Source organism: Pan paniscus, chromosome 10 (assembly GCF_029289425.2).
Source record: "Pan paniscus chromosome 10, NHGRI_mPanPan1-v2.0_pri, whole genome shotgun sequence".
Taxonomy (NCBI): Eukaryota; Metazoa; Chordata; class Mammalia; order Primates; family Hominidae; genus Pan; species Pan paniscus.
In genome coordinates, this window is record NC_073259.2 from 114,818,801 (window position 1) to 114,845,467 (window position 26,667).

Below are 26,667 nucleotides of genomic sequence, written 5' to 3' on the forward strand. Positions count from 1 at the left end.
CCTGCTTTCTTTTGACTTTTCATTTGACATGACGTGTGTGTGTGTGTGTGTGTGTGTATAACCATTCTGAATACTTAGGGTGTAAGTAGGCAGGGCAAAAAACTAAGTAGTCTTATATGGCTATGTTTATCCAGTTCCCCATCATCTTGTCATATAATAATAATTAAAATGTGTATAAGCCACACATCCTGGCCTTGAATAATGATTAAGTAAAAATAGTACCTACAGCCTGATAGAGGTTTGTAGGGGACCAGTTCTTCTACACACAGAGATGTGTCCTAAGTTTGCACAGTGGTTAGTGTCACTCAAAGGCAGGTAACTTTCAGCTCTTATAGGGAATATTATTCTTCAATACCAACACCATTAAGAGGTCCCTTGGTACTTAGTTCATTATGCTTTAATGATCACTAGGTGTAAAGATATTTCAAGTGCAGTGCTTTAAATGCTAATAAACTTCTGGAACAGAACAGTAACATTACTGAATACTTAATAAGTATTAACAAATTCTTCTCCAGCACTGTATTTTTATTCTGAGGCTGAAAGGAGTGGCGTATAGAAGTACAATGATGGTGTTTTTCTCAAACATTAAGAGTCTAGGATCTATGAGAATTTCAGAACCACAGATTTCCAGAAATGGGAGTAGTGAGTATATTAACTAAAAGGCATGAGAACTTGACAACTCAATTTGCATTTTGAAAGATTTATATTTAAAGCCAAGTTCTTACTTGCTATTACATAATATATTTATACCTGAACATGATTTTTAAGATTAAAATTATATACAGAGCATCCCCTTATATTTAGCTATATTGTTCTACAAAAAGAAAGCAGATGTTGAATTTCACTTTCTGATGGTCAATTAGTTTGATCTTTTGACCACAATCCATTAGTTGGCTTTCATATAAAGAAAGTAAGGAAAAGGAAGAATGAAATTTCAGATTTAGTCACTGCAAAAAATAAACCTGAGAGTGACCAGACCAGTCTGTCTCTTACAATTCAAAGCTAGAGCTCCCTTAAATAAATGAAAGGGTGTAGGAAGTCTGACTTTTGACTTACTAAGCACAAAAAAGTAATCACCAAATTCTTTAGTCAGGTAACAACAGCATAGGACACCCATTTACACGTAACAGCCACAAGTTCATTAACTGAACAAATCTTTAGGCAAAACTAGTCATAATCAACAAGGGCCTGAAGCCCAGAGAATAGGTCACTCCAGGAACTTTGCAAGGAAGAAAATGTGTGCCTCCCTTTCTTAGCACAACCAAGACCTAGGCATCATTAGCACCCCGGAAAAGAAGGCAGCTTCAGATGAAGGCAAAAGACCACTGGGCCTTCTCTCCAGAGCACAAGGTGCCTACCTCTTGGGAGCCGAGCAGTACCTATGTTCCCAATTGTTTTAAAACTTTCAACTTCAGAACCGGGAAAGATCTGAATAGGAAAAGGCAACAGCTGCTGTGAGCACATGACTCAAATGCACCTTCTTTCCCTCTGATAGCTCCCAGTCAGTCACCAGAATGGGAAATTCGGGCAAGGTTGGCAGCTGGGAGTGGGGCCAGTCACTTGTCAGGGGAAGAACAGAAGAATCTTGGCAATAAAGGGACCCTCCCCTCTTAGGACTTTTTCTGAAAAGAACTCTGCCAGCTTGAAACTGGTTGAAGTCATGAAGAGCAGCCAGGATGGCTCACCCACATTGCAGGCCTGTGGTGTCCTCAGATTCCATCCTGCTGTGTCCTTTGTCAGGCCTCTAGTACACCCCAGCTCTGGGTAGAAAGAGAATTTGTGGCCCCTCTGAGACTGAAACCCAGGCACAGACCAACCCAAAATGTTTGCCATCGAGTAAGCCCAACCTAAATGGCAGTGGGGGGGCTGGGGGGAGTTGTGGAAACTGCCATGTGACCTTGAATGGTTCACCTCCCCACTCTGGACCTCAAGCAGTTGTGTTACATGATTATGACATTCCAACTTACAGTCTGCACTGATGGACCAGGGCTGGCAGATCTGGATGAGGAGGATGGACGGGCCGCTTAGGGAAAACAAAAAACAGAGTAGACTGGCAGCTGGGCAGTGATTCAGGGAGGGAGCCACAGGAGAGAAGGCACTGGCTCCACCAGCTGGTGCTATAACACAGAGTGAGGCTCATGAGTCCAACCCCCATCCTCCCTTACACAACTCTGGATAGTAGTGTTTGGCAATTTTCCTCTCTCTTCAAAACTGGCCTTAATATTTGCTTTAAAGTAAAGTCAAAATGTCTGAAGTGAATCTAGAGAAGGAAAGACAGCAAAAACAAACAGTTATTTTGTCCCAACCTCTTGCACTGTTTAAAGGCAGACTTGCAAGATTAGAAAAAATTAAGGCTGGGCATGGTGGCTCACGCCTGTAATCCTAGCATTCTGGGAGGCTGAGGTGGGTAGATCACTTGAGCTGGAGCTCAGGAGTTTGAGACCAGCCTGGGCAACCAGGTGCCTCTACAAAAAATACAACAATTAGCTAGGTGTGGTGGTGCATGCCTGTAGTCCCAGCTATTTGGGAGGCTGAGGTGGGAGGATGCAGTGAGCTAAGATTGCGCCACTACACTCCAGCTGGGGTGACAGTGATACCCTGTCTCAAAAAAAAAAAAAAAAAAAAGAACCAAAAAAGAAAAAAAAAGAACATAAATTAAATCCTAGGAAGAGGGATAGCATAAATACCCCCATTATTACAGTGGAAGAGACTTGGGGAAGGGTTGCCATAGGTCTTCTGAAGCCTAGGGGAAAGCTCTCTGAAGTCTAGTGAGAGCAGAGGCATAGAATTCAGACTTGGGCAAGAGCCTTAAGTATGCAAATCATCATCAATATAAGCTTTTAAAAAATTGGCCCATTTGCGACTTTGAAGTGAGCGAGAACTGAGGTCAAATTCTGGTTTCACCAAAGTTGTTGTAGAGGGGGCATTCCTGCTCTAAAGTAGGATTGGATGTCAGTGGCTCTCAACCCTGGCTGCCATTAGAGTTCCCTGGTCAACTTTTAAAAAATACTGAGTATAAGCCAGGTGCAGTGGCTCACACCTGTAATCCCAGCACTTTGGGAGGCCGAGGTAGGAGGATCACTTGAGGCCAGGAGTTTGAGACCACCCTGGGCAATATAGTGAGACCCTATCCCTACAAAAAATTTAAAAATTAGCCAGTTGTGGTGACATGCACCTGCGGTCCTAGCTACTCAGGAGGCTAAAGTGGGAGGAACACTTGAGACCGGGTATTTGGGCTTACAGTGAGCTATGAATGGGCCACTGCACTTCAGTCTGGGTGACAGAGACCTGTCTCAATAAATTAGTAAAGATAAAAATACTGATGCATAGGTCCCACCCACAATAAATAATGACTTGGAATGTGACCCAGGCATCAGTATTTTTCTAAGCTCCCCAGGTGATTCAATATGCAGTCAAGGTTGAGAAACGTGATCCCTTCCACCCTCAAGTTCTAAACTTCAGGGACTACTATTCCCTGAACATGTGGCCCAAGTTTCTCTCTTGCAGTGTTGTCTGTCCAGAGTGGAGAACCATGCTCTGTGCAAGTAGTGACACTCCACAATAACCTACACTGTGCATAGTTTTCCCTTAGCTGACAAACCTTTCCCTAAACTGTGCTGTTCTGTTCACCCTTCAGCCACCCCCACCTCCCTACCACTTTGCTGCCTGCCCTTCTAACCTGGAACTTCTCTGCTTCAGTTCCTTGGCAGCCTCCCAAGCTAAGCCAGCTTGGACACAGTGCTTGGGGCTTCCTCTTGTTCCAAGGAGGTCAGAACCTTTTGTGCTTCACCAGCCTCCTCCCTGAAGCTCTTCCCCCAATCCCCCTCCTGTGTCTCAACCTCCCCCAACCCCGCCGCCGCCCTCTCACCCCCATATTTTGCTGCTGCTGGTGTAGGTGGGACGGAAGACGTGGGCCACAAGAGATGAAGAAAGAGCTGTTGCTAGGAAAGGAGTGTGGGTGAAGAGAATTGGTGGGCGGGAGAAATAGGACTCCCCAGTTATATGCCTCCCTTTCTCATCATAAATGCCTCAAGAGCTAAAACCAGCTGTTTAAAATCTATTACGAAAAATAATGAGGTCTGACCGTGACAGCAGGGGTAAGAGAATCAGACTCAGAAAGAGCTGAAGTGCTGATACTTGGTATTTATAAGTCTCCTCCTAGAAAAGAAAAGCCTCTGAGTGAAGTTTAAAAGAGTGAATTCTTAAGGAACTATCAAACTGTGCCCGTGAGGGACGGTATCTAGAATGTCTTGGCATATGCTACACCTCTCAGAAACAATAAACTGCAAGATGTCTTAAGAACCAAAATATAGTTGAGGCAGAAGGATGATCTTTAAATGAGAAGTCTGCAACACTCTTTCCTCCTCACCTCACACTCAGGGGCATATTTCTGAAATAGATCTGCCTTAATCCACGGAGTCTCCCATTTATTGGAGTCTTCTCTGTATCAGGCACATTAGACTCACCATGTCTGCTTCTCATAAGTTCCCTGCAATACCAGTGGCATAATCGCTTCTGTTTACAGGTGAAGAAATGGAGACTATGAGCAGCTTAATGCCTTGCTGATGGTTACAGTTTAAGTGGCAGAGCTGGGATCTGAAAATTACTCCAGGCACAGTGGCTCAGACCTACAATCACAGCACTTTGGGAGGCCAAGGTGGAAAGATCACTTGAGGCCAGGAGTTTAAGACCATGGCAACATAGTGAGACTCTGTCTCTCTCTATATATTAATTTTTAAAACACAATAAAAGAAATACTACTCCAGAGCCTGTCTGTGCTTTTTCTACTAAAGCACACTCTTCCTCCTTCCTACTTTTCTTCCCACCTTCCCACCCCTATCCCAACTTCCATTCCCCTCTCCTAAGCAGTTTTGCAGTTTTAAAAATCAACCTTGACTGTGGTAATAGAACCTACTGGGGTGGAAGAGAGTTTCAGAAGTTCTGGAAAATTTTTGTGCTCACAAACTGCAGGCAGTTTCTAAGCTGGGCACCAGATCTTCCCCTAAACCAGAGGTGGCATTCTGCTCACTGTAAATAAATAGCAGACTACCTTTCCCTCTGTCATTTCCCAACGTACAAACAAACCAGTGCATTATCTATGACTGAGATTTGGTTATTCTATAGAGAAACAGGAATAAAAGAAAATCAATAATAATGAAAAAAAATACCAGGTCACAGAGGATTTTTATTACCAGGTCGAAAAAAAAAGCTCTGCAGGGGGGCGTGCAATGAGCCAAGCATTCACTGGAATGAAGTCACTGGGGTGGGGGAGGAGGGAGCACGGAGGAGACTGGCTACCTCTTGCTGTTAAGGTCACTACCCTTTGACAGAGGTGGCCTCTGACCTCAACAGCCCTACAATTCTGTTTTGACTGACCCTGAAACCCATGAAATTCAGATGTAGGCACTGCCCAAAAGTTGAGATAAAGCTGACTAATATGGGAAAAGCTCCCGGTATGTGCCCCCAGCTGAAAGGAGCTGGCAGTTCTTTGGCGGTAGACGCAATTTATTCTGTCCTCCTCCTTTCAGGGAATTGCTAATCCTTCATAGGCAACTCAAGGGGAAGACTAAAATGTGTTGATGATGAATGACAATAATCCTTTGTCCACCGCCACCTCCTCCTAGGGTTGAACCTTAAGAGTTTAATCAAATGTTGGTAAGTAAATTAATGCCTTACTGCAAAAGGAGGTGGTGGGAAGAAAGGTTGTGAGAATATATTTCCTCTGACATGTGAATCTCAATAAACTTAATTGCAAAGGCATTGATATGGGAAGGGGGTACTGAAAGAGTGTTTTAGATTCCTATTTACACACACATACACATAACAGTCACTACCCGAAAACTGTCTTACAGCATGTCAGTGTTAAAATGTTAACTTTGAAGTCTAAAGACCAAAGCAGCGCAATGGAATCACTTTGCTGTTGTTAAAAACAACAGCAGCAACAACAAAACTCATGCATTTGTGCATCCATAGGAACAGCAAGATGTTTAGCCCTGAATCTTCACATCTTTCTAAGGAAGGTTGCATTTTTCATTCCAGTTCAGCTAACATTTTAGTGGCTACTCCATGCCAGGTCCGCCTTGCTGGCCACTTTGACAGCCATCTCTTTTAACCCTTCCAACTGACTGCAAAGTAGGTATAATTATGCTCATTACAGTTGAGAAAAATCGGTGCTCAAAGACGGCAAGTGATTTATCCCTGTACACCCAGAGTTAAAATTCAAACTAGAGTCTTTCAGCTTCGGGTTTTCCTGTTAGATACAAAAAATTGGTTGCCAGAAGGGTTTCAAGGAATTTGACAAATGATCAGCTTCTGAGACTCACACAGTGAGTCAGGGCTAAAAACCAGGTTTTCCAATTCTCAGTCCGGGTTCTTTCACCACATTACAACATTGCCACCCAAAGCGCTGGGTTTTCCCAAGAGGTGTTTGGATGGGATTCCAAGTCAGCGAGATGCAAATAGGTCTGACCCACATTCCTGCTCTTGGGTAAATAAAAACTCCTAAAGGGCAGAGCCCATTTTGTGTGCTTAATCTAAGAGTCCCACTGTGGGTAGTCAATCAATATTAAACAACTAGAGGGACATCTGCCTAGGACTAATGGCATGGACTCAATTTAAGCAATCAGAATACAGTGAATATTACTGAGGAAACTCATAAAGGTGCTGAAAGGCTGAATCAAGTAAATTTTTAAGAGTTGGAAAAAAAACCCTTGAAGTCATCTAGTCCGACTCTAATTTTATGAGATAGAGATAAAATAATGTGCATAAAGATCTGAAGACAGTCAGCAACAGACTCTCCCTTCCTGTCTCCCAATTCTATTTAATTTTATGTCCTACAGCATTGTAAGGTAACGTTTTCAGGAATGCAACATGTTGTAAGTCGAAGTTGGACTGGCTGGTTACAGAGTCATCATTGATTATGAAACATCTCTCATACTTAACTTTTCCTTTCCCACTGACCAAACTGACCTCTAAGAAATCGCCATTGCTGGCTTTCAAGTCCAACCAAGTTGGTATCATTTCTCAACAAGAGTCTCATTAATTTTGGCCTCCTGACCTTTTCTCACAGCATTTCCCCGTTTTGGAGCCCTCTATGCTCTCTACACCATCCCTCCTTATAGATCACCTCCTTCAAGAAGGCTACTCTGACTACTGTCCTTCCCATTAATGTTTATCTTGCTTTGATTTACACAGTACTATGTTCAATTTGTTTTTTCCTATCAGTAAAAAAGATTATTGTTTGGTTGTTTCTTATATCCCCAAAGGATATAAGAAAAATTTAAAAAATTTTTATGGTATCTAAGACAATGCTGTGCTCCAGTGAGCACTACATATGTGTTAAAAGATCAAACTATGTTAAGTAACTTTGCTATCAAAGGGAGACTGCATTCTTTTTTTTTTCTTTTCCTTTTTTTTGAGACAGAGTCTCGTTCTGTCACCTTGGCTGAAGAGCAATGGCACAATCTTGGCTCACTGCGACTTCTGCCTTCCGGGTTCAAGAGATTCTCCTGCCTCAGCCTCCCAAGTAGCTGGGGTTACAGGCATGCACCACCACGCCCAGCTAATTTTTGTATTTTTAGTAGAGATGGGGATTCACCATGTTGGCCAGGCTGGTCTCAAACTCCTGACTTCAAGAGATCGGACTGCCTTGGCCTCCTGAAGTGCTCGGATTACAGGCATGAGCCACCGCACCCGGCTGAGACTGCATTCTTGGTAAAAAATGAAATAAAAATAACTTCCTTTCTGTTTTTTTTTTGAGACGGAGTTTCACTCTTGTTGCCCAGGCTGGAGTGCAATGATACGATCTCGGCTCACTGCAACCTCCGCCTCCCAGGTTCAAGCGATTCTCCTGCCTCAGCCTCCCGAGTAGCTGGGATTATAGGCATGCACCACCAAACTCGGCTAATTTTGTATTTTTTTTTAGTAGAGATGGGGTTTCTCCATGTTGGTCAGGCTGGTCTTGAACTTCTGACCTCAGGTGATCCACCCGCCTTGGCCTTCCAAAGTGCTGGGATTACAGGCATGAGCCACCGCGCCCGGCCAAAAAAATAACTTTCATATTGTCAGGTTATTTCTCAAAGACTAATGAGTTACATGCACATGAGTTTGGGGGTCTATCAAAAAAACCAGTTCAGTGGTAGATACTCTATCAAAATATTGATCCAGTGGTTCTCAATACTAGCTGTTTATTCAAATCAACTGAGAAGCTTTTAAAACTACCAGTATCCAGATTTCACCACAGATCAACTGAATCAGAATCTTTGGAGGTATGCCCAAGGAATGATTTGCATATATCATATTGATATTTGATTTGCACATATTGATTTTCACATCCCCACTCTTCATAATAGGTTTTTCTAAAGAATTAGCATATTTAAAGGTGGTTTTGTTTTTCCGAAAATCACAAAATTTTAGAACTGAAAAATTTAGAACTGGAATAATATCTGGATCAATCCCTTAGTTTAACAGCTAAGGACACTGTGGGACAATCCAGCTATTATTTCAGTTCTAAATTTCTAAACCTCAAGAAAGGCTGAGTGAGTGGCCTCACATAGTGAGGTGGTGGTTGCTGAGTGACAAGTCATATCTTGAATTAGTGGAATTCTCTGAACTCCAGTTCTGGAGCTGTAGCCAATAGACCAAACTGCCAAGGCTTTAAATTCTGCTTTCTCCTAAAGAAAATGTATTCAAAATATTACAACAGTTGAATTTTAAACTGTTAGCACCAGGTACTCATTAAAGACCTTCGGTTTGGCACATTCCAACTAGCCCATTGTCATGGCAAGAGGAAATGCCACAGCAGGATATATCAAAGTCCAAAATAAATGACTAGTATCTATTTGCAGGCTTTTTCATTGGCCCTAACCTGAAAGTCCATAATATTTTATGTTATCAGAGCCCAGGGTGCTTCTAGCCCTTAACTATACCACTTATTAGCAAACTTCCTTGCTTATGAGCCAGCTAATCAATACTCTGAACTTCCCTTTTCTCTGTAAAAAAGAAAATAGTGCCTCTTATTGACCTTGCAATTTCAGCTATAGTAAGGATTAAATCAAATAATCTACGTGGAGATATTTTAAGAATTTAAAATCTCTATCCATAGATATATCTAGGATTACTATATTACTGTTTCTATGAGCAACGACTTGTGAAAAAATATTTGTTGCTTTGATTACCAAGGCTCTAAATATTAATTCCTTGCTATCATGCCACTCAAGCATCACCAGGAAGTGAAGTCAGAACAGGACTAGAGTCTCTAGTCCCTGAAAGTATCCCGTAACTAATATTCAAGGAGGTAAAGTGATGTAGTGACCTAGGACTCAGCTAGTCTAGGCTCCATTCCCAGAGTCTGCTATTGACCTTGGACAAGCCACTTAATTTTTCTGGAACCAGAGTCTCGTCAGTGGTCAAAAGATGACTTGAATTAGAGTCAAAGATCCCTTTGAGTTATAAAATCAGAATACGAACATTTAATTAAAATTACTAAAGTACAACTTCCCAAGTCATTAATTCATCTGGTTTTACATTTTTTAAATCTCTTTTTAGAAGTACAGAGTTGGAGACTAAAAACATAGCCTATTTCTGGCAAACAGACACTTCAAAGACATGTGTCTGAAATGTCAGAGACCTTCTAAAAGAATTCTAAAGAGAAACATCTCTAGGGAAATAAGATACTTTGTGCTCGTTTAATATCGTCTCTGGGAGACCCTTGCTCCAAAAATAAATATATGGATACCCCCAAAGCACTTAATTCTGTACTGGACACAGAGCAGGCACACAAATACTTTGTTAACAGCTCTCAGTTTTTGTCCCAGTTCTTGCTACTTAACTCATCTGACCCTGTTTTCTTATCTATAAAGTGGGAACAATACCTTCCCCAATGATCCATTGAGATTAGAAGTATTAAAAAGTTCTGTAAACTGTTAAAAACAATCGCAAGATGTTACTATTAGCTTAGAAAATTAGCTAACTATTCCATGACCTTACTAAAATGTGCTTTTTGGAGAGATGGATTAAAATCTTTCTGACTTAATTTATTACAGAGCACCTACCCCAATGCCTGACTCAAATATGCTCAATAAATGTTTGCTGCATGGAAAGTATAATATACAGAAAGACCAAAAGCTCCATAAACTCAGGTCCCATGTTCGTTCTTATTTCCGAATTCCCAGTATCTAGCAGAATATCTACCACAGCATAGAAGAAATTCAATCATTAGATAAATAAACTTTTGCCCCCTCTAGTTCCTCTTCAGCACAGCTCAAGAGGGAGAGACTGGTAGGGGAGACATCAAGGATGATTATGGGTAAAGGCTGCTTGGAATGGAAAACTTGAAATTACTTGGATAATTCATCCACTTTCCATCAAAAAAAAAGCTTGGGAGAGCAGAAAGAGCACAGGCTCTGAGTTCAAATTCAGTTTCCAAAAATCTGCAATTTTGATAAATTAACCAACTAACCTCTCCAAGACTCAGTTTCCTCATCTTAAAATGAGAATAACTCATATGGGTGCTCACTAGAATGGAAGCTCCATGAAGGCAGGGACTTTACTTTGGGCCCACTGTATCCACACTGCATTTAACAGCACCTGGGCACAGCACAGGCTCTCAAATATTTGTTGAATGAATGTGTATGAAATTGATTGAGCTAACACAGGTGAAGTATTAACAGAGTGCCTGACACGTAATTACCACCGGGGCAATGGGAACCTTTGTCATCACCACCACCGCTACTGTATCGGTATTATTACAGTTCCCGGAGGTCGCAGAGCGGCCGCTTCGGGGGGAAAGGCCTGGTTTCAAACCTCGACTTTCCCATTCTCTGGCCGTGTGACTTAGGATAAATTACTGAAACTATTCGGGTTCCTTTTTATTTCCACAAAAATTTGTGTTGGGATAATTAGAGGATATAGGGAAATTACCTAAGAGAGTCTGGAGCCCCGGTGGCACGAGATGCATGCTAGAGATTAGTATTAAGGCAGAAAATCGCCGAGTCCTCTTTTATCCAGATAACTGCCTTCGATTATTTCCCACATTACTGTAGCTGAGTACATAACAAGAACGCAAATAAGGGTGGAAGGAATTCCCGAGACCGAAACCGCTAAATGAGAAAAGGGAATTAAACCGTGCTTGACAGTTCCCACCAAGGGATGGCAGTTTCCGCGACCGTCGGCCAGTCCAGCCAGCCCAGCCAGCCGAGACTGGAGCAGGACAGTCAGCGACATAAGGAACAAAACCGAAGCAGACGCTTAGACCCTCCCTCTAACGGTCTCCCCGCCGCCGGCCTCAGGCGGCCGCCAGACTCCCGTTTCCGGCCCTCGCGGTACCACAGTTCCCAGCATGCCCTTGGCGGGAAGTCTTTCCGGCTGGATGACTACTAATCCCAGCATGCCATTCGGCACGCCAGTAAATTAGATGGAAGAGCGGGATAGCCCCATTGCATGCAGGGAATTGCAGTCCATTTAGCGGCTGGTTCATAGATGGGCGGGGAAGAGCCGGGTTGCTCTAGTCCTTTGAGAATGATTCATAGAGGAGGGTCAGGAAAGAAGAACGGTTCAGTCTGCGAAAGCCCCCTTAAAAGACTGGACAGTTCTCCGAGGGAGGGAGAGGCAGGAGAGCAAGCAGGGCCTTGGGCCTGACTCCGCCTCGGTCCGCTAGCCAGGCCTCGACCGAGTCCTGGGCCTTGTCGGGGGCGGCCGTGAGGCGCCGGTTGCTGGGGGAGCGGTGACGTCGCGGGGTGAAAGTTGAGGGGCGGTGACGTCGGGCCGGCCCGGGCGGAGGCTGGCGGGTTGGAGGCAGGACGGAGGGAGGGAAAGAGGGAAGGAAGGAAGCTGGGAAGGAGCGAGCGGGGGCGCGAGGCGTTTACCTGGAGGCAGCGGCTTGGGCGCGCAGAGCGGCCGCGGCTCCCCCGCACCTGCGGCCATGGATGAGGAGCGCGCCCTCTACATCGTCCGGGCCGGCGAAGCAGGGGCTATCGAGCGGGTCCTGAGGGATTACAGCGACAAGGTAAAGAGTCCTGGCCCCGGGCGTGCGGTATCGCACCCCCGGGCCGCCCTCCGTGCTTGCACATCGCATCCTTCCCCATCCCCCTCATTCCGGGGATGCGCATTGCTCTCCCCCGAAAACGTTTCCGGCTTGGGCATGCGTGTTTGTGCCCCCAGCCTTTTCCATCCATGCATCCTGCATCCCACTACCCCCACTGTAGCGCCCACTCCTCTGATTCCTGGCCCAGCAGCTTGACCTCCGGTCCTCCTCTCAAGCGTGCAAGTCACACCCCCGGAATCCGTAGATGTGCATCTGTGCCCCGTGCCCCACTCCTGGATGCATAAATGCATGAGAGGCTTCCTCACCTGTATAGCATAAAAATACGTGCTTCCCTGCATAAACACGGCCCGTGACATGCATCAGATGTATCAGCAACGATGGCAGTTTCTATACCTTTAGCACTGTACGGTTTTCAAGGCATTGATGTCTCATCTATGGTCTCCTTTGATCCTCAGAGTGTTTATAGGGTAGATGGTATCATCCTCCCCATTTTATAGATGAGGAAACCGAGGTGCAAAGAGCTGAAATCACGCCCAAGGTCATGGACATATAATGTTGTAAGTGGGTGGAGAATGTAACTCCTAATGATACCTGTTATTTGTATCGCATTAACAGCTTTCCTATCCATTATCTCATTTAATCTTACAGCAATCCTGTGAGGTATTATCTGCATTTTGCAATTGAGACTCTAGATTGGTTAAGTAACTTGCCCAAGGTCATACTTGGAGCTGGTACTCCAGTTTAGTTATTTCCACTTTACAACTCTGCGTAAAAGAGTATCTTGTTATAAATCCCAGTCACTTCTCAGAACCTCTTTCCAAGAACCGTTAGCTCTTCATTACTTTTCCTTCCAGGAATTTTACATGCTCACTTCAAAAGATAGCCTACCACACCTTTATCCTTTGGTTTAGAAGACTGCTTTATAGGAATGACTGGCGACTCCCTTCTGTGAAAACACACCCAACACCAAGTCACAACCTAGCTGTTAATGTTTTTCTTTCTTTTGCCCCCGTACATCGTCTCCCCTTCAGTGTTTGCTTTGTGTCCACCACTGCATCCATCCACTTTGTATTACTGACAATTTGTGTCTTATTTTTGAATCTTTTCCACCCGGGGCAGAAATGGCATACTGGTGGCTGAATTCCCGTTTAATCTTCCCAACAACCCTGGGAGGAGAGTGATGGTATTCCCCAATTCACAAATGATAAAATTTGGAATGATAATGTGGTCCCAAGTCCACACAGCCACTGAGAGATTGAGCTGAGATTTGAATTTAGGTTGTCCAACTCCAAGTCCAGCGCTCTTTCTGCCGTACTGTGTTGCTTTCCTTGGGAAGATTCATAGGTTCTATCTATTCATATCTTAGCTCCTTCACTTTCTGATACGCTTTATTGTTGAACATGTCTGCCTAATTTAGGAATAACTCATTCAATGCATAGTTGTGCATATTGTGGAGATTATGATTTAACCCGATTTATTACTGCTTTCCAGAAAAGATATAAGGCAGCTTCAAACTGATTTTCAGAAGCAAGAAATGCAAAGAGAACTTGGCCATTTGTTGAATCAACTAATGTTTATTTAGCACTTACTATATGCCAGATACCCAGCAATAAATAGGAATTTGTTTCTGTAGGGGAGGAAGGAGGAAAAACCTTCAACTGGATATAATCACGTTCTTTAATATTTCTCCTTCCCTTTATGGCTAAACTAATTAGACTCCAGATTTGCTTCCTCCAATTTATCTCTTCTCATTGGTCTCCCTCCAGATTGGTATCTACTTACCACTCCTGGCCAGATGCTGTCAGAGCTTAAATCCTGAACATCTCCAGCTCCCCTTTTGTATTGGGAATGTTTTTAAGGTTGTTTTGCATGGTGTGTCTTGCTTAAGGTGGTATCTGAAGTGTTTCAAAAGATTCCCAAACACTTGTAATTTTGGGATCAAGCCTGAGAGTGCTCTGACTAGATGTGAACTGGGTCAGTTAGCTCTTTCAGAAGAAAGCGCTCCCTTCTTCTTTTTTGGAGACAGAGTCTGTATCTGTCACCCAGGCTGGAGTGCACTGGTGCAATCACGGCTCACTGCAGCCTCCATCTCCTCCCCCCGCCGACCCTCCCAAGTAGCTGAGACTACAGGTGCGTGCAACAGCACTGGGCTAACTTTTTAAATTCATTTTTTGTAGAGATGGGGTCTCACTATGTTGCCCAGGCTGCTCTCAAACTGCTGGGCTCAAGCAGTCCTCTCACCTTGGCCTCCCAAAGTACTGCGATTATAGGTGTAAGGTACTGTGCCTGGCGAGAAAGCTCTCATATTTAATACTGACTGTAGTAGGGCCAGTATAGTAGGGCTGATTATAATACAAAGAAAATGGCTGAACATCATATTGCAGTGAGGTTTTGCCCCTCAAAGGGAGAGATTTTGAGAGCAGATGAATAGGAAGTGAATGTATGATCATAGTGGTTGAGGCAGTAAGAATGGGGAGGTGGAATTAAATTGCCCAGCTCTATGGTATATGGAATTTGGAACCCTGAAAAAAATAGTTGGGTACCATATACTTCAGTTTCCTTATCTGGAAAAATGGATTTGAGAAATGTTTGGATTATGAGGTGATTATAGGGTATTGAGGGGTCCAACAGAGAGACATGAATGCTGTAGAGAGACCGGTTCATTATTTGGGAGAGTAGTGGAGAGGTTCTTTATGCTACCTTATACCTCTAATAAAGCTAGTCCTTGAAAGGAGGCAGTCAAGTGTAGTAGAAAGGTGGTGGGATTTGACATCAGATAAACTTGGTTCAAATCCCAGCTCTGCCATTTATTAGCTTTATGACTATGGATAAATTATATTAAGCCTGTGAGTCTCAGTTGCCTTACCTGTAAAATAGGGATAATATCACCATTCTCTTAAATTATTGTGAGGATTACATTAAATGAAATATAATGCCAACACTGGGCACAATGCACCTAGGAAGCACTCAGTAAGTTACAGTTATAATGACCAGGGTACCTAAGAGGTGTGGCCGGAGCACAGGTTCTGTAGCCAGCCTGGCTATGATCCTCAACTTAATGGCTTGTGTGACCCTAAACGAGTTACTTAACTTTGCTGTGGCTTAGTTTCCTCATCTGCCAAATGGAGATAATAATAGTAACTATATCATAGGTTTGTTGTCAGGATTAAATGAGTTACATGTGTAAAGCACACAGAACAGTGCCTGCCACTGAGGAGGCACCCCATAACTGTTAGCTTTGAACAAAAAAATTAAACGTGGCATGAGTTGGGATAGCACGATATTAAAATTTGGGAATATGCTCCATTCTTCCCCTTCTTTTTCTAATGGGTAGCAAAATTGTACCTTGTACCGCTTTTAGAGATACCTGTCGGGCTCTGGGAAACATCTAATTTCTACTGTGTTATATAGATTCTCATTTCCAAGCCTTCTTGCTTCATTCACTGACCTTTGTTATCTTGGAGAGAGGAAATATGTATCTATCCCAGAAAGAATGAAACTTGTCTGTTTGTCAAGGGCATGACACAGCATAGGTCTCAGCATAGGCAAGTTTTTTTGTTTGTTTGTTTGTTTAATGGGAGGAGCAGTTGTTTTTATCTCCTCTCAATTCACCTGTTAACATTTATTGAGTGCCTGCTATGTACTATGTATTATCCCAAGCATTTTCACGTTTCGTATGTCATCTTATATTAATTCCTCTTATATTAATCCTCTTATATTAAAACTTATGAGGGAGATGGAAGTATTCTATATACAGGCTCAAGGTCACATAGCTAAGAAATGGCAGACCTGGTCTTCAGATTCCATATCCAGGGATCTTTTTGCAGGGCTATGTTGCCTTTACCCTGTCTCTTCTGTGTTTTTGAGCACAGAAAAAGTTTCTTTTTCAGGAGTGGTATACTACGATTATTCCTCAATATCCAAAGGGGATTGCTTCCAGGATCTCCTGTGGATACCAAAATCTGTGGATACCAAAATCTTCTAATGCTTTAGTCCCTGATAGAAAACACCGTAGTATTTGCATATAATCTGGGCACACCCTCCATTTTTTTGAGATGGAGTTTTGCTCTTGTTGCCCAGGCTGGGGTGCAATGGCGCAATCTCGGCTTATCATAACCTCTGCCTCCTGGGTTCGAATGATTCTCCTGCTTCAGCCTCCTGAGAAGCTGGGATTACAGGCATGCATCACCATGCGCGGCTAATTTTGTATTTTTAGTAGAGACGGGGTTTCACCATGTTGGTCAGGCTGGTCTCGAATTCCCGACCTCAGGTGATCTGCCCGCCTTGGCCTCCCAAAGTGCTGGGATTATAGGCGTGAGCCACTGAGCCTGGCTGGGCATATCCTCCTATATACATTTTTTTTTTTTTTTTGAGACAGAGTCTCATTCTGCCGCCCAGGCTGGAGTGCAGTGGCTTGATGTCGGCTCACTGCAGCCTCTGCCTCCCAGGTTCAAGCGATTCTCCTGCCTCAGCTTCCTGAGTAGCTGGGACTACAGATGTGTGCCACCATGCCTGGCTAATTTTTGTATTTTTAGTGGAGACAGGATTTCACCATGTTGGCCGGGCTGGTCATGAACTCCTGACCTCAAGTGATCCACTCACCTGGGCCTCCCAAAGTGCTGGGATTACAGGCATGAGCCACTATGCCTGGCCTCTCCTATATACTTTAAATAATCTCTAGATTACTTATAATACGTAATACAATGTGAATGGTATACAAATAGTTGTACTGTATTATTTAGGGAATAATGCCAAGAAAAAAAAAAAGCCTGCACTTGTTCAACACAGACACACACAAAAAAACTTTTTTTTTTTTTTTTTTTTCAGATATTTTCAAGCCATTGTTGGTTGAATCCACAGATACAGAATCCTTTGGCTACTGTTGGGTCCTAATCGCCTCAACTTTAGTTATAGAATGAACTGTTAATTTGGGGAATTATGTGTCATTCCAGTCTAGACTGTTCAAGCTCTTGCTCCCCCACAGGCCTGTTCTTTTTTTTTTTTTTTTTTTTGTGTGTGTGTGTGTAGAGTTGGGGGTCTCACCATGTTGCCTAGGCTGGTCTTGAACTTCTGGGCCTCAGCCTCCCAAAGTGCTGAGATTACAGGCATGAGGCACAGTGCCCAGCCCTCAGGACTTCTCTAATAACACATTTAGTAGAGAGATTAGTTGCCATCATTATCATGATTATCAACAACAAACTGTGACTAAGGGCCCTGAGGTATGGAGTAGTATCATGATTCTTTACATCGCAGGCTATTTATGTTAGAGGAGCCTCAAAGATAATAGGGCCCAACCCCCTCGTTTAATAGATGACTCATCAACTATGATGATAACCAGAGAGGTGGCTTGGTGGCCCTGCAGGCCACCTGGACGTATGACTACCCCATACATAGCAAATTCCAGCAGCATTCCAGTTTTGAAGTATGGCAAGTTTTTGGCCAAATGAAAGGTATTTAAGATACAGACAGATAGGTAGGTCTCTAGTATAGTCCTCTTAGGAGAAGAAAACAAGACTGCTGGCAGTGAGGTCTTCATTCATGTGCTAGAAGAACCTGATTCATAGAAACCTGATATTGGGACAGTTCTATAAATATAGCCTCTACATTTGAATAGAGTATGTAAATATCCAGGACCATGTAAGAGAACTTTTTGTTTTCTACTTTGGAAGTTGGGCTCTGACTCTTTGAGTTCACTCTGTGGGTTCTTGCAGAGAAGCATGTTTAGTGGGCTGTTCCTTTGTTATACTTTGTTCTTATGTCCAGATTATGTTATATAATTTGTTTCTGATTTTAAGTTGTAGAAGCAATCTGTGTTCATGAAACAGCACAACATACACCACCCAATTAGGTTTATTCCCTTGTAGTAGTGCTGTTTGAGTGTATCTTTAGAAATCTATGAAATTATTCCTAGCTCTCTAATAGGTCAATATTTGGCCAGATGCCACACCATAGGTTATTCAACAATAACAGTAGTGGCCATTGAACACTACTGTGTGCAAGGTGCCATGCTTATAAAAAATAAGGAAAATTTGATAGGTAGTAAAGTTGAATAACTTGACCAAGTTTACACTTTTAGTAAGCAGTAAGACTGGACTCAAACTCAAGGTTGTCTGACTTCTGATCCTGAGCTTTTTAGAGCTTATTCATGGAGTATGAAACCTGCAGTGAGAGTCCTCATAATAGTCTGGTGTGTCACTGAGCTGTTAGCTTGCTTGATCTCTAAATTGAACAATGGTTTAACTCTTTTTTTTTTAAATGGGGTTTTATCGTGTTGCCCTGGCTGGTCTCAAACTCCTGGTCTCAAGCCATCTGTCCACCTCAGCCCCCCAAAGTGTTAGGATTACAGGTGTGAGCCACCATGCCCGGCCAATTTAACTCTTTATATTTGATTTTTTGCTCCTGTTTCTCTGGAAATTAAACATGTAAAGAAGGTGAGATGGCTGACTGTTGGCTAACTGTTCTAGAAATACATGTACAGCTGGAAATGCTTGTTCTCTCTTTCCCCATTTCAGCCTTAGAAAGGGGAGAGAATAAAGATAGGGGTACTGAATAAGTTAAGTATGATCTAAGTTGGATAAAAGAACCCAGGTTTATAGAAGCCAACATCTATTGGATCCAAACACTCTTAGAGGTTTGAGCTTCTGAATAGATTGGCGCATTCCAGATTCAATTTGTAGTGCCTCACAGACCATTATATTTTCTAATTAAGAGCAACAGAATAATTAGACCTTGGTACTATTCTGAATTCCCACCTTAAAAGATTAATTCTACAGAGGAACTGTTTAAAAGACACTTATAACTTACTGAGTGTCTTTCCAAAAGGCAATTTATTTTTCTTTCCCCTTACCATTAATGCCAAAAAAAAGTTTAGAAGAAACGTTATATTAACAAGTAGGTACATTTATTCCAGATAATTTATGGAATTAGCATTTTACATATAATGGCAAAAAATAGGCTTTCTTGGTTTCTTAGTGCGATTATTTTCATTTGTATTGAACCTTTATGGAGCTTTAGTTTACAACTTTAACCTGATATCTGGCACTTTTAAGTCTAATGTTAATTTTCACTAAACCTCAGGTCTATACATTTCTAAGTATAGCCCTCAGATTTACAATCTTTCTTTCCTCTCCTCCTTCTTTCTTTTTCTTGTTCTTTATTCATTATCTATTTAAAAAAAATTTTATTATGAAAACAATATACCAACAATGAGTCTTCTTTTTAAAAAATTGCTACATAATATTTTGTCAGGTGAATATACTATGTATAATAGAATACTGTCACATGCATAACATTCCATCAGTCTCCTGTTGGTTATTCCAGTTCTCGCTTTTTTTCTTCCACTATGTTGGATGACACTGCAGTGATACACATATAATTATTCTCTCCTTCTAGATCAGTAGGATAAATTCCTAGGAGTAGGAGTTCTGGGTCAAAGAATATGAATATTTTTATGTCTTCTAATATGTGTTGTTGCCAAATCACTTTCTCTTTTAAGGTTTATGTCAGTTTATACTGCCACCAGGAGTATCATGCCTGGATTATTGATGTCCATTCCTCACAGGGCATTATGTCCTTAGTCTTGCTTTCCTTTAATCTGGCCTGTGAGCTACCGCCCAAAATGTTCTACCAGAATGCTGGTCACACCTCCGTCGTAGTCTTCCCCTGGTTGCCTGTCACCTATTTGCCAATTCAGGTGTAAATTTTAAAATCCATGCCCTTACCACCTGAGTTCATTCCTTTTAATTGTTTTGCATCTATATTCGAGGCAGCCTCCCTCCCTCAAATGGCCACTCTCTCCTACCTCTGAGTCTTCCCTCTGATCATTTCTTACATTCAGAACTTCTTTTCTGCCAACATTTCTCTATCTTCTTTAATTTAAAAAATTGCTGCTTCTACAAAGATGTCAACACAGAACCACCTGTGATGATGATATCTTTAGTACTCAGTGTACTTCACTCCTGGTGGGTTGCCAGTAAATATTTGTCAGTGTGGCTAATGAGAGAAAGAAAAAAGAAAAAGTGGAGAGATTTTTGGTGGAGATTTTTGTTTTTTAATAGAAAGGCTTAGAATTCTTAAGAGTACTTGGTTCTCCTGAATAAAACTTCAGAGGAGAATGAGGAATTCTGTGCTCTATTTTTGGGGTACCATTGTTCTTTCTGTGATCATGGGCAAGCCAACTTATTCTGTCTTCTATTCCCCTCTACTTCAGCTACAGAGTAGAAAATATAGTATTGCCAATCATTGCAGAAGAGTCATGACACTCTCTGCCTTTCCAGTTATTTTTTCCTCATAATCATTGGCATCATCATCATTATATCCCTAATATTTACTGAGTATTGCTACTTGCCAGCACTGAGATTGTGCTTTATATACATGCCTTAGCTTTTTTTTAACTGTCACAGTCTCTCTATGAACTAGGTACACCCTGTTTTCAGATGAGAAACTCAGTTCCAGAGAGTTTACTTGCTCAAGGTCACAGCTAGTAAGTGGTGGAGCCACCATGATTTAAACTCTTATTCTTATTGAATTACTTTTCTGAAATATCAAACCATCAAGTCTTCCCTATCCACAGTTCTCTGATGATTTCTTATTGCATATGAAAAAGAAAGTATAAACTCAGCAGCATCGGAAGGCCCTTCCAAATCACTGTCCAGTCTACTTTTCCATTCTCATCTTCCTCCATGCCCCACCCCAAACGTATGTCCTGTGTTCCAGTCTCACAAAGTTGCTTATTTCACAAATATATCATATAGTTTCACACATTCGAGCCTTTGTTTTTGTTCCTGGAATGCATTCCATTTGCCTCTGGCAAACTCCTGTTTATCCCTCACGATCCAACACAAATGCTCTGTATTCTGTGAAAGCCATTCCGGATTTTCCTGGGCAGTTAGTGGCTTGGTTTGCTGTGCTCCTTTGTATATATATCTGCTGTAGTCTTTTCACACTGCTTTATAACTATTTGTTTACATGCCTGTCTCCCTTACTTTAATAAGAATATTGAGATACGGGAAGGCAAAATTTTTTACAGGGACATTATTTTAGATGCTATTAAACGTAGCCAAAATTAAAAAATACATGTATTTAAAATGACATTGTTTCCCTTTTTTCCCCCTCAGCATAGGGCTACTTTCAAATTTGAATCAACAGATGAAGATAAAAGAAAGGTAAGCCTTGGTGTTGCTCTGTGAATGTTTATGTGTGTGTGTATTGCATTCATGGACTTTCTAAGCAGTGGTCATGTTTTCATCTGATGGTTATTGATTGGTTTCTTGTTTTCCTTCATTTTGTTTTTTAGGAACCCTGAGAAGAAAGGTTAGGTTAGGTTTAGTTTGGGTTACACGTAACTCTTTCCTCCTTTGTCCTCGCAGGACTATTAACACTTGTATAAATCAGGGGAGTGGGAGGGATTCAGAGGAGTCTCTCCCCAGATCTACTCACTCCCAAAGACTGACTGTTTAGTGGCAAGACTCCAGGTTGCCCAAAATCCATTGCTAATATTACAAAACTTAGCTTGAGGCAAGGTCTTGCTCTATCACCCAGGTTGGAGTGCAGTGGCTTACTGTAACCCCAGACTCCTGGGCTCAGGCAGTCCTCCTGCCTCAGCCTCCCAGTAGCTAGAGCTACAGGCACACACCAGCATGCCCATTTTAAAATTTTTTTGTAGAGACAGGGTCTCATCATGTTGCCCATGCTGGTCTGTTGAACTTCTGGCCTTAAGTGATCCCTCCTGCCTTAACCTCCCAAAGTGCTGGGATTACAGGTGTGAACTACCATGCCTGGCCCTGCCTTTGTGTCTTGCTGTACTCCGTACATCTATCCCTGGCTATACAAATGCCAGAACCAAACAAGAGAGTATGACTGAATCAGTGTAAATCTATCACTGCTGCTAGAAAAATAGCTTAAATCCAGTATTTTGCTAGTAGTGGGTTGACAGTGCCTTGAAATCATTCCTCCATTCACCTGTATCCCCATACCTAATATCAGTGTCCTGCTCATTTTACCTTTTCAGATTTCTTCCATCCATTTTCTCCTTAACCTCTGCTCTAATTCAGGCCTACATCTGATTACTGCATCAGTTTCCTGACTGTTCTTTCATTTTCCAGTTACATGCTTTTCTAGTAGATTGGCATCCATAAATCCAAAATAGCAATCTGACCATGTCATCCTTAGCCTTAAAACCCTTCATCTATCCCTTCATTGACTTTCTTTACCTACAGAATAAACTTCAAGCTTCTTAACATGACATGCTGGGTGCTCAGTGATCTGATATATGCCTACTTTCGCAGCTTATTTCTTTTCTCTCCCTTGTATTTTGTGTTTTAGAAATAGAAAATGTTTCCAGTTATGCACACATCCACATCCCTTCTGTTTCTTGCTTACTACTTTTGCAATATATTGTTTTCTACCTAGAGTGCTCTCTCCCTCTTGTACACCTCTTCTTTTTCTCACCTGGTGAATCCCTACTCACCTCAGGGGCACCTCCTTCAGCAAGCCTCCTCTGACATTCCAGTTAAGGTGAAGTACCTCTTCAATATTCTCATAATACTCTATATAAATCTCTAAATTAATATTTATGCCTTATTTCTTAATTATATATCTGTTGATGTTAGACACTGTTATCTCTATACACTTGACATTTGGAGTGCCCAGCACATCATAGGCACTCAAAAAGTATTTATTGGATGAGTGACCATGGAATATAAATTTTGTAGATTAAAGGTTTAACTCTGACTTTCTTTTGGATTTGAACAATGTAACCAAGACTAGAATACCTTTTTAGAACAGGGATTCTCAACTAGGGATATGCTCTTTGGAGAGCTTTTTCAAAATAGCCCTGCTCAGGCCCAACCTCTTATCTACTGAGTGAGAATTTGGGAGGTGAGCTCCAGGCATGTGTATTCTATGTCTCTCTCTCTCTCTCTCTCTGTGTGTGTGTGTGTGTATAAAGTATATAAATTATTTAGAAACAGAATCTTGTTTCGTTGCCCATGCTGGAGTGCAGTGGCATGATTATAGTCCCCTGTAACACTCCTGGGCTTAAGTGATCCTCCCGCCCTAGGCTCCTGAGTAGCTAGGAATACAGGTATGTGCCACCATGCCCAGCCAATTTTTAAATTTTTTGTAGAGACGGGCTCTCACTCTGTTGCTCAGGCTGGCCTCAAGGGATCTTCCCACTTTGACCTCCTACAGCCCTAGGATCACAGGTGTGAGCCACCACATTTGGCCCAATGTGTATTTTTTTTTTTTTTTTTTTTTTGAGACGGAGTCTTGCTGTTTTGCCCAGGCTGGAGTGCAGTGGCGCCATCTCAGCTCACTGCCAGATCCGCCTCCCAGGTTCATGCCATTCTCCTGCCTCAGCCTCCCAAGTAGCTGGGACTACAGGCGCCCGCAACCACGCCCAGCTAATTTTTAGTATTTTTAGTAGAGATGGGGTTTCACCGTGTTAGCCAGGATGGTCTCAATCTCCTGAGCTCGTGATCTGCCCGTCTCGGCCTCCCAAAGTGTTGGGATTACAGGCGTGAGCCACCGCACCTGGCCCCAATGTGTATTTTTATAGATGGTCTTCAGGAAATAAATACTCATATATCTGATGGGAGTGCAAAATGGCACAATCCCTATGGGGAAGAAACTGGCAGTGTCTACCAAAATTACAGATACGTTTTATTCTTTCACCAAGAAGTGTCTCTTTTAGAAATCTATTCTGCAGATAGATTGAACCCCAAGTAAGCAAAGTTATTCACTGAAACATTGTACATAATAGCAAAAGATTGGAAACAAGTGTCCAGCATTTAAGGAGTGTTTGAAGAAACTATGGCTCATTTACATTATGGAATATTATGATGTAGTAGAAAGAGATTCGCTGTATGTGCTAATGAGAGAGTGAAAAAAAAAAAGCAAGGTGTTAAAAAGAACATGTTGTTTGACAAACTCATGATAAGTATTCAGGCTAGGAAGCCAGCTGCTATTTATTTAATTGCATTGGAAGATCCATACTATATCCATAGATTCATGGTGCCTTAGAAATCTGACATTAGAGTCTTTGGTAGTGCTTTTACTGGTAAAAACAAGCATATTAAGACAGAGTCTCCTACCCCATATAAATTTCAGGTGAAAGGGAGAAATTTCTTTCACAGTTATTAATAAAATGTGTTTATTTCCAATAGGGTAGTAGAAAAAAACTAACATTTTCAAAGTACTGTCTTTTTCTGAGTTTTAGATTTCTGAAGAGAGTAACTACTCTATAGTGCTTATTACCAGTTACAGTGTGTAGGTTTCTGCTTTCTGGGAGGTCTGTTATAAACAAATGTCATTAGGGACCTAGCCAGGTAATCTTCATTAATGGGAAAACATCAACAAACAAATTCATTTCTGTGAAGTCTCCAGGGGTTAAAACCATTTGTGACTCTTTCATGCCTAAGGCTCTTTTTAGACTTAGACATCAGAACTATTGGACAGCTCAGAAGGATCTATACCTTAATAAGCTTTTCAAGTTCTTAATGGAGAGACATATAGAATATAGGCATTTCTGTACCTTAAGCCTACTCAGAAAATAAAAGGAAGTCACATTACTGCCCAATTCGTTTGCTCCCTATATTCGTTTTCACACTGCTGATAAAGACATACCTGAGACTGGGAAGAAAAAGAGGTTTAATTGGACTTAGAATTGCACGTGGCTGGGGAGGCCTCAGAATCATGGTGGGAGGTGAAAGGCACTGCTTGCATGGCGGTGGCAAGAGAGAAAAATGAGGAAGATGCAAAAGTGGAAACCCCCGATAAGCCCATCAGATCTTGTGAGACTTATTCACTACCATGAGAACAGTATGGGGGAAACTGCCCCATGATTCAAATTATCTCCCACCATGCTCCTCCCACAGTGCGTGGGAATTACGGGAGTACAATTCAAGATGAGGTTTGGGTGAGGACACAGAGCCAAACCATATCGTTCTGCCTCTGGCCCCTCCAAATCTCATGTTCTCACATTTCAAAACCAATTATGCCTTTCCAACAGTCCCCCAAAGTCTTAACTCATTTCAGCGTTAACCCAAAAGTCCACAGTCCAAAGTCTCATCTGAGACAAGGCAAGTCCCTTCTGCCTATGAGCCTGTAAAATCAAAAGCAAGCTAGTTACTTCCTAGATACAGTGGGGGTACAGGCATTGGGTAAATACAGCCATTCCAAATGGGAGAAATTGACCAAAACAAAGGGGTTACAGGGCCCATGCAAGTCTGAAATCCAGCAGGGCAGTAAAATTTTAAAGCTCCAGAATGATCTCCTTTGACTTCATGTCTCATATCTAGGTCACGGTGATTCAAGAGGTAGGTTCCCATAGTCTTGGGCAGCTCCACGCCTGTGGCTTTGCAGGGTATAGCTCCACACCTGGCTGTTTTCACAGGCTGGTGTTCAGTGTCTGCGGCTCTTCCAGGTGCAGGGTGCAAGCTGTCAGTGATCTACCATTCTGGGGTTTGGAGGATGGTGGCCCTCTTCTCACAGCTCTACTAGGCGGTGCCCCAGTAGGGACTCCGTGTGGGGGCTCTGAAGCCACATTTCCCTTCTGCACTGCCCTAGCAGAGGTTCTCCATGAGGGCCCCGTCCCTGCAGCAAACTTTTGCCTGGGCATCCAGGCCTTTCTGTACATCTTCTGAAATATAGGTGGAGGTTCCCAAACCTCAATTCTTGACTTCTGTGCACCCACAGGCTCAACACCACATGGAAGCTGCCAAGGTTTAGGGCTTGTACCCCCTGAAACCATGGGCTGAGCTGTCCCTTGGGCCCTTTTAGCAATGGCTGGAGCATCTGGGACTCAGGGCACCAAGTCCCTAGGCTGCACACAGCCAGGGACACTGGGCCCGCCATTTTTCCCTCCTAGGCTTCCGGGTCTGTAATGGGAGGGGCTGCATTAAGACCTATGACATGCCCTGGAGATGTTTTCCCCATTTTCTTGGGGATTAACATTTGGCTCCTCGTTACTTTCACAATTTCTGCAACCAGCTTGAATTTCTCCTCAGAAAATGGGTTTTTCTTTTCTACTGCATTGTCAAGCTGCAAAGTTTCTGAATTTTTATGCTGTGTTTCCCTTTTAAAGTGGAATGCTTTTAACAGCACCCAAGTCACCTCTTGAATGTGTTGCTGCTTAGAAATTTCTTCTGCCAGATATCCTAAATCATCTACCTCAAGTTCAAAGTTCCACAGATCTCTAGGGCAGGGGCAAAATGCCACCAATCCCTTTGCTAAAACATGACAAGAGTCACCTTTGCTCCACTTCCAACAAGTTTCCTCATCTCCATCTGAGACCACCTCATCCTGGACCTTATTGTTCTTATCACTATCAGCATTTTTGTCAAAGCCATTCAACAAGTCTCTAGGAGGTTCCAAACTTTCCCACATTGTCCTGTCTTCTGAGCCCTCCAAACTGTTCCAACCTCTGCCTGATACCTAGTTCCAAAGTTGCTTCCACATTTTCGGGTATCTTTTCAGCAACACCCCACTCTACTGGTACCAACTTAACATACTAGTCCATTTTCACACTGCTAATAAAGACATACCCGAGACTGGGAAGAAAAAGCAGTTTAATTGGACTTAAAATTCCACATGGCTGGGGAGGCCTCAAAATTATGGTGGGAGGC

The 26,667-nt window shown here is 42.5% G+C and overlaps 1 protein-coding gene across 9 annotated transcripts in view; it reads left to right on the forward strand.

Moving 5' to 3' along the window:
• Positions 1–6,787: 6,787 nt before the first annotated feature.
• Positions 6,788–26,667, forward strand: part of RIC8B (RIC8 guanine nucleotide exchange factor B) — a 117,568-nt gene continuing 97,688 nt past the window's right edge. For 2 of the 9 annotated variants that reach the window (XM_014347331.5, XM_055096078.2), the window contains exons 1-2: positions 6,789–12,004; positions 21,160–21,207. In XM_014347331.5, coding sequence (XP_014202817.1) covers positions 11,921–12,004; positions 21,160–21,207 — 132 coding nt within the window. In that variant the 5' untranslated portion in view covers positions 6,789–11,920. Of the gene's footprint in view, positions 12,005–21,159; positions 21,208–26,667 lie in introns of all 9 variants that reach the window. The other 7 variants (XR_008620483.2, XM_055096080.2, XM_063593620.1 and 4 more) reach the window with 7 other exon arrangements.